The 8,936-nt window shown below is 37.2% G+C and overlaps 1 protein-coding gene across 1 annotated transcript; it reads right to left on the bottom strand.

The window, feature by feature from the left end:
* Window positions 1–5,594: 5,594 nt before the first annotated feature.
* LOC149532254 (pentatricopeptide repeat-containing protein At2g13600-like) lies at window positions 5,595–8,202 on the bottom strand. Its single transcript, XM_089806915.1, has 2 exons — window positions 6,749–8,202; window positions 5,595–6,610 (listed from the first exon to the last, which is right to left on the bottom strand). Exons 1-2 carry the CDS (start codon window positions 7,869–7,871, stop codon window positions 5,631–5,633), a joined length of 2,103 nt encoding a protein of 700 aa, XP_089663041.1. The 5' UTR covers window positions 7,872–8,202; the 3' UTR covers window positions 5,595–5,630.
* Window positions 8,203–8,936: the final 734 nt, after the last annotated feature.

Genomic DNA, 8,936 nt, shown 5'->3' with positions numbered 1-8,936 from the left:
TTCTTTGACTATTGTCAAACCATAGATTAATTTCCACATTTGAATGGATTTCTTAACAACATCTTCAATATTGTTCTGAAGTATGCTGAATGCCCTGTATTTTGGTGCAAATCTGCCACCATACTTCTTATTTGCTTTGACAATTTGTCCTTTTGTCAGCTCTAACATCACCTGGGCTAGTGTTGATTCTCTTATTTGTTTTTCCAGGTTTAAACAATAATGCCACTTATTTTCAAAATAGTATACAACTCCTTTGGCATTTTATTGTCTAATTCAAGTGGAGTGTCCTTGAATTTAGACATCATTGCATATATTGATTCCTCAATCATATTTTTCTCTTCTCCACCAAGTTTTCCAAAATCAACATTTTTCAAGCCAATTAATTCTGCATTATTCCCAACATTTTCACAAATGTTCTCAAGATCAGATTTTGGAGCATGACTTACCACTCTAAATTGGCTTGTATCTTCAGATTATGTCCTTTCATCATCAGTTTCAGATTGAGCAATGTATTTTCTCCTCTGTTTCTTCTACACTGAGCCCTTCTATTCAATAGCCTTTGTCTTCTCTTTGGCTTGCTCTTTGGCCTTTTGTGTAGTGGCCCTTGTGCTTGTCTTGGTTGTAGGTGTTGTTAGCTTTGTTGGGCTAGGCTTAGCAGTCTTCTTTCCCTTTGTTCTTGCCATAGGCTGTGCCTTGACCTTTCTTTTCTTGGGTTTTGTTTGTGCTTCCTTGGTTTCCTCTTCTTCCTCTTCCTCAGCACCTTCTTCTTCCTCAATGTCCTCACCCATGCCTTGGGTCAAAGCTAGAGGTTCTTGAGTTTGTACCTCTTTTTCGTCTTCATCCTCTTCATCATCTTCTTCTTCCTCATCACCTGCTCCCTCACCAAATTTGGCCTTCAATTTCCTTACTAATTTGTCTTTCTTCTTCAGTGTGGAGGTTGTCTTCAACTCCATTTCAACTTTGGACTTCATTGCATCATTGTTACCAAATATCTTGGCACTTTTATCAATCTCTTCAGCAAGAAGTGAAGTGATGGTAGTTGAGGCTTCATCAACATTGATCTCATAGCCTAAGGGTCTTAGCCATCTAACTCTAGGTACAACAACCTATATGTATGTGTAATCAATATCTACAAGAAAACATATGTCATTGTAGTATTGTTCAACTAGAGCGACATGTATCCTCATCCGCTACTTTATAGGCTTCTTAAAGTCTTCAAAATAGCTTGTCATAATTGTCTCAAAGTTCTCTCCCATCTACTCAATATACTCATTGATTTGGATAGCCACTGATCTATTTGTTTTCCATCCAACTGTGCCAAAAGATGGAAATGTGTTTTGAACATATAAGAATATGCAAATTAGAATTGATCCAAATTTGCATTGAGCACTCTTTGTTTTCCTAACTGCTCCAAGATTTTTAATTATTTGTTGTAATTGGAGCTCTGCAAGATCATAAGTATGATCTTTATTGACATTTTTGTAGCCAACATCAATTGCAATGCAGGGTACACTATTTAACTTGCTTGATTGATAAAATTTGTGAGAAATAACCCTAATTGCAAAGTCAAGTAATGGGTCTGTAATGGTATCAATGGTCATTCCTCGCTTATTCCATTTTGCACCTGTATTCTTCTCAATAACCTCTTTTGAGTCACTCTGTAGGGTCTTTGGCTGATCTAGGGTTGGAAAACTAGTCACCCTATGAACAATTCTTTTCGAGATTTTGATTGGTCCACCTTCCAACCACAAATGTATTCTATTCAATACTATTTTGATCCATTCAGTTTAAAATACTATGGGGAATTCTAGCGCACAGGTCAAACCCTTTCTCTCAATAATCTTAAATTCTTCCTTCAAGACATCGTTTTCACACAACTCATCATAAGCTTTCCTTATTTCCATGTCACCTATGCCTCCTACTTTGTAGTTGTAACATTTTCTTACATCTTGAACTATTATGACCTTAGGTGGAATCATGGATAATGTGCTTGACAGGTCTTGCTTATAGGCAATATCTAGAATAGCTTTAAAATTCAGTTGTTTGACCTCATTACTAACTAACTGAACTTCAAAAACTTCTTTCTCCTTCACATTCTTCGAACTGGAGGCCATTTTGTCAAACTAGGATTTAACAAATTTAAACTGCGTAACTTGGCTTATGAAGAATACCTTTAAAATTTGATGAACTAGTGTTGGATCATTGCTAGAATCTTTGCAATCGCTTCGCACTGGATTATAAATCGCCTCTTTTCTCTGCTTGTTCTTGCTTTGAATTCGCAATGACGAAAAATGGGTGAAAATCGATCATATACCCTTCAAAACTTCACATTTAATGCTTAATGCTTGTACAACTGTAAACTCAACATTAACACGATTTCTATTCCACTCAGCATCTATAGAGATTTCCCTCACTCAACAGCTACTACAGACTCGTCTCTAACTGATTTTGGCTGGCAGCTCGACACTCACTAGAATTTTACTTGACATCTATAGAAGACTTTCCACACTTGGCAATAACATGAAAATTTGAGGATTTAACCTTAAACTTTTCTCATCATCTTGCATCTTTACGCATGCCAATTTATCCTTTTCAATGCTACTTTCTTTTGGAACTGATGTATGATATAATACTTTAAGTATCAGTCTCACATACCTGTTTTTGCTTAGTTTGATGAGGTGTGGCCACTTGACCTATTAGGTGAAGTGATCCCTCCATTTGATGTACTACATCCATCTCTCTTTTTCCATGTCTTGTTCATCTCTCCTCTGGTGTGTTCAACATCTGCCTTGCCTTTTCCTTTGTTGAATTCACAATTAGGTGCCTTTGACCTTGTTCGACAATGCTTGCTGATATGACCAGTCTTCAAACAGCTAAAGCATGTAGTTTGACTCAACCATCTATTGTAGTTACCACTGAAGTGTGTTCAAATGCAATTCTCAGGGATATGTCCATAATCTTGACAATAATGACAGCTTTGTCTTGTGTTGTAGTCCTAGTTGTAGAAGTATCCATGGCTCCTTACTTTTGCTAACGTATTTGGTGACCACGTGGATTTTGATCTACATTCAAAAGCTCTATGTCCATATTTCTAACAATTGTAGTAGTAACCTTCAAATCTTGGTGCATGCATGGTTTTGGTTTTGCATTCATGTGCTTGATGACCTTACTTTTTACACTTATGACAGTGATCCATGTTCTTACATTTGACATGTTGATTTGTATTTTTGCTCCTGCACACATTAATAGTATGTCCTTTCTTACCACAATAATGACAAGTGGGTTTGGAGTGCTTACCTTTGTCATTCCTTTCTTCAGCAATTTTGGATGATTCTCCTTCTTTAGTGCTTGTGTAGCCTAATCTTGATGTATCATTGTTGGATATCTAGGGGATTTTAGTAATTGTTCAAAGTACTTGATGGCTTCATTTGGCTTGTTGAAACTTTCAGCAATCTCTTTCTCTTCTCAGATCACTTTGTAGTTGTTCATTCTGCAACTTCAATGCAGTTATCTCAATGTCTTTGACATTCAACTCATGGTGAGCATTCATCATCTGGCTTAGGATATCTAATTGCATGTTGGAGATTCTAGTAAGCTCAGTTGAATTTTCTTCTAGTCTGTTTGCTAGAGTTCTCTTGTCTTCTTCAATCGTGACCTTGTCTTCTATAGCTCTCTTCTTTTTTTCAGTTACCTCACATAGCATCATGGCTTGGAATTTTTGCTCTATTTTAAAATTTTTGATTTCCTCAGTTTTTACTCTGTTCTTGTCCATTAGATCTGCAATTGCTGCATCAAATTCATTTTAGTCTCCATTTGCAAATAACTTGGTGGTGTCAATCTTTTTGTATTATGTGTCATTCTCTGCAATGGCTATCTCTTTCCTTCTCTTTAAGGATTTCCTTAACTCCTCTCTGGCTTCATCCAGTGAATGCAGAATGAGCTGGATCTCAATTGCTTGGTTTTCAATAATCTTTCCTAGTTTGTAAACTTCCATTTCAAGAGCTTTTCTCTAAGCTATAAAGCTTCTCCTTTTGAGAACTTAGCTCTGATACCAATTGTTGGAATTACTAAATGGGAAATATAAACTTCTGAGAGGGGGGTGGGGGGGTGTGAATCAGAAGTTCAAACTTCAACAATTAAAACATTTTCACCATTCATTAGATGCGTATAATATATGAACTGAAAATAACATGTAAAATAAATGCATCAAAACATGTAAGCACACATACACTTGACACCTGATATGATTACCCAGAAACCCTCCAAATGCGAAGGTAAAACTAGGGTGGGGATGACACCCACAAATCTTTACTCCTGTAGCAATAAAGTGTCACCAATTACGGTTACAATAAGTTGACCATGAAATATGATCTGCCCCGTGAAAGGCCTGCCCTATAAAAGGCTTACAAGGATTGTTAAGTCCCACCTTGTTAGAGGATTTTAACACCTTGTTAGAAGTGTGCCTGATTAAAGGACTTTAGAACATTCACTTTGAATGTCACCCTGTTAAAGGATTTGATAATGACTGTTAAGTCAACCTTAGTCGAAAGGATTTACCCTAACTGATACAGTTGTTAGAAAGTAACAGTAGAGCTTTTGGTCTGATACAACTTACAACTTTATCTTGTTGATTTCAGATCACCATTATGTCCTTCTTGATCCTCTCTGATCTGATATGTCAATGTTGTTTCTTTGATCCTCTGTCCTGTAAACTGATTCTGCAATTCTTTCACAGTACTAAGTCACCTTGAATGTTTTTTGAACAATTCAATCATTCACCCCTTGATATCATCCTTTCATCACTTGTCTCTCGATCATATAAAATGTTGAGGCTTTGGCTTCCTTATAAAGACTTTAGTGGTTTAGGGTTAGGTATGAATCTACGGCTGAGATTCATCCATTTTGCTACTTAACTCTTCCTATTTTTTGATTGGTTGCATGTAATTACATAAGTAATTCAAATAGATTCGTTCTTATCTTTAAAGCTTCGAGATCTATCCATAAGTCAACATAAAACTGATTTACATAGTTGTTTGTGTCATCACAAACAACTATGTCCAATCTATGTTACTCGGCACTTGATGTTACTGATGCTCGACACATACTGTAATTTTGTTTCTAGCTCGGCACCTGAACTACTCGGCATCAACTGTCTTGCTCGGCACTTGAATCACTTGGAACTCATTGCAACTCGGTATCTATATATTTACATATTATACTCGATATGCATCACTAGTTCGGCATAAACTTAGTAAATGTTTTAAATGCATTGACACTCAATTGTCAAAACCAATTTGAGATCAACATAAACTTATGATTTCATGAACTTTCTTATTTAACATAAAATTAATTGATACAAATTAAGAAGAAATAAAATAATTGATAAGTGGAAAAATATAATCTAATAAGAAAATCTTCGACTGCTACTTTTTAAACCTGGTCAAATTCATACTGTCCTAAAATTAAGACTATAATTTTCTATAATATTATTCTAATTAATTTTCTACCAATATTTATTTGTCTTATATTTTATATTTGACTTCGTGAGATCTCTCTTCTTAAAAATAGGTTGTGAAGCCTCCATGAAAACCAGCTTAAGTCATACCAATCAGACAAACCCATTCTTAGATTCAAAATGAAAATTCGTTAGATTCCTCCAAAACATGCAAAGCAAAACAGGTGCTTTCACACACGGGCCACACTTCCTGCATCTGACTGAGCAATTCATCAAGCTTTTTCTCTCTTATATGTGATTTTGATCTTTCTCCTGGCCCAAACACATGCACATGATTCTTCAATTCAATCCAACTACACGATGGTTCCTTTTTCACTGCTCTATTTTTCATCATTCTCCTCATGTGTGCTGCCTCAATCCATTTTCCAGACGCTGCGTAGGCATTTGACAGCAACACATAAGCAGGTCCATCTTGGGGTTCCAACGCAAGAATATGTTCTGCTGCACATTTGCCAAGCTCTATGTCACCATGGACTCTGCACGCACCAAGTAAGATCCGCCACAACAAAGCACAAGGCTGAAATGGCATTTCCATGATAAGGTTTTTTGCCTCTTTCAAATGTCCTGCGCGACTGAGAATATCCACCATGCAGGCATAATGTTCGACTCTTGGTATGATACCATAATCACTACTCATAGATTCGAAGTAATTATAACCTTCATCAATCAAACCCACATGACTGCATGCAAACAGAACACCTACCAGTGTTACATGGTTTGGTTTCATACCTGATTGTTGCATTCGTGCAAAGAATTGAAGAGACTGTCTGCCATAACCATTTTGGGCATAGCCTACGATTATTGCAGTCCAAGATACTACATTAAGCTCTGGCATTCTATCAAACACTTGCTGTGCCTTCTCCATGTTTCCACATTTGCAATACATATCAATCAGCGTACTGCCAACAAAAACATGTTTATCGTATCCAGTTTTAATAGTGTGGACACAAACCTGCCCGCCCTGGCCTTCAGATGCTAAGTTGGCACATGCAGTGAGAACGCTGGAAAAAGTGAACTCATTTGGCTTCATGTTTATAAGTTGCATCTTACAAAATTGTTTCAATGCCCCCTCATAACATCCATTTTGGGTGTATCCTGTGATCAGTGCAGTCCATGAAATCAGATCAGTTTTTCTCATTTTGTGGAACACTTTCTCGGCATCGTCTATGCTTCCATGTCTAGAATACATGTCAATAAGGGCATTACCAACACACTCATCCAGTCCATACTCACTCTTGACAATTCTAGCATGGATTTGAAGCCCGTAATCAACTGCTAGGCTAGAGGACGCGCCAAGAACAGTTGCAAAAGTGAAGTGGTCCATCTCCATATTCGTTCCTATCCTGTGCATTTTCTGGAAAAGCTCCAGTGCCTTCTCAGGATCCCCGTTCTGGACATACCCTGCAATCATTGCATTATATGCAACTACATTGTTTTTGTCTAAAAGCATGCGTGCAGCATCTAGATTTCCATACCTGGCATAAGTGTCAACAAGGGAACCCCTGACATAACTATCAGACTCGAAACCCATTTTGACAATCTGGACATGGATTTGAGAGCATTGTTCTGGATGCGCACATGCCCTAATTACAGTAGCAAATGTGAACTGATCTCCTCTGATGCCTACGTCTCTTCCATGCATCTGACTAAACAGCTCAAGGGCCTGCAACTTGTCCCCTTTCTCAGCATATCTAGCAATCATGACATTCCATGCTACTGCATCGCGTTGCGATTTCTGAAAAGCCTTGTTCGCATCTTCTAGTCTGCCAAATTTAGCATGCATATCAACCAAGGCACTACCTACAAACATATCAGACTCTAATCCACATTTTACAGCATAAGCTTGTACCCGATAACCCAAATGCGGCCAGACTGCACAGATCTTAAGTATAGTGCACACTGTAAAGCTGTTCGGCCTAATATCCGCCACTCGCATTTCATTAAAAAGGCCAACAGCCTTCTCAAAGTTCGAACAGTTTACACATCCACCTATCATCAGAGTCCACGAAACGATGCCTCTTTCAGGCATTCTGTCAAACACTTGACGCGCATCGATCAAACTGTCACATTTTGAGTATATCCTAAGGAGTTCATTCAAGAGGGAGACGTTTAAATGAAGCCCAGCTTTAATTATAAGAGCATGAACATGATTGACGTCCTTTCTATGTTTGCATTGCCGTAAGAGGGCAGCATATGTGTATCGATTGGAACAGCAATGTTGAACCTTCAACAACCCACTAGTAGTAACAATGGTAGAATTGTAAGTTATGAAAGCTAACCGAACTTTTAAGCAGGCATTGTGATGTTTGGTTGTATATAAAAAGGTAGAGTAGATAAAAGGTTTGAGTTTCAGCATGCTTTCATCATTCAACTGTTAATTCAATCCGAAGAACACAGTGGAACGACATTTAAAGTCGAACAAAAGTCAGTGAGCTGGCCTCCCACAAAAAAGCTTGTCTGAGATAAGTGGGTATTTCGATTATCGTGGTGCTAAATTTCTTCTCATGCGAGTGTTTTTGTTCCGATTATGAGCACGACAGGAGCGCTCCAAATATTTTCTAATTGAAAGAAACAACGACGCGGGAGACATTTTGGTATGGTAAATGAAAGGAGAGTACTTTGGAGACTAATTTTGTGACTATCCTGATAAGTTTTATTTTCTGAACTAGACAACTTTGAAACAATAAAACAGGAATCTGCAAGTCTATGTTCCGTGGTAGGAATAGGTTGACTCTTTAAAACCTATTACCTAAGGGCTGTTTGGTGAGCGGAATAGGAATACGTATTCTGGAATAGGAATATGTATTCTGGAATAGAACGTATTCATGTTTTCCGTTTGGTTCAGCGAATATTTGATGGGAATTTGCAGACCCGAAAATTTATGTTTTCTAAAATAAATAAAAATGGAATAGGAATACGTATTCCAATACCACTTATTTTGGTGGAATTGCAAAACCCCATTTTTGGGCCAAAAATGGAATATGTATTCCATTTTTGCTTCGTATTCCAATCCCATTTTGGTGCATCCAAACAAGGAATTCACAATTTTTGGAATACGTATTCCTATTCTGCGCACCAAACGAGCCCTAATAGGTCTATTTGGCTGCGGGAATAGGAATAGTTATTCTAGAATACTTATTTTGGAATAGAAATGGGGGTACATATTCTTATTTTCAGTTTGGTTCAGCCAGAATTTGATGAGGAATTCATGGACCCAAAAATTTATGTTTTCTAAAATAAATAAAATAGGAATACGTATTCCTATTCCTATTCCATCTATTTAGGTGGAATTGCAAAACCTCATTTTTGGGCCAAAATTGAAATATTAATTCCTATTTTATTTCATATTCCAATTCTGATTTTTTGCATTCAAACAAAGATTTCAAAATTTTAAGAATTTACATATGCCTATTCCACTTGT

This window comes from Cupressus sempervirens, chromosome 10 (genome assembly GCF_028749045.1).
Source record: "Cupressus sempervirens isolate cs-2001-9-10 chromosome 10, ASM2874904v1, whole genome shotgun sequence".
In the NCBI taxonomy this organism is placed as follows: Eukaryota; Viridiplantae; Streptophyta; class Pinopsida; order Cupressales; family Cupressaceae; genus Cupressus; species Cupressus sempervirens.
Note: the sequence above shows the minus strand (reverse complement) of the source record. Positions and strands in the feature narration are given on the sequence as shown.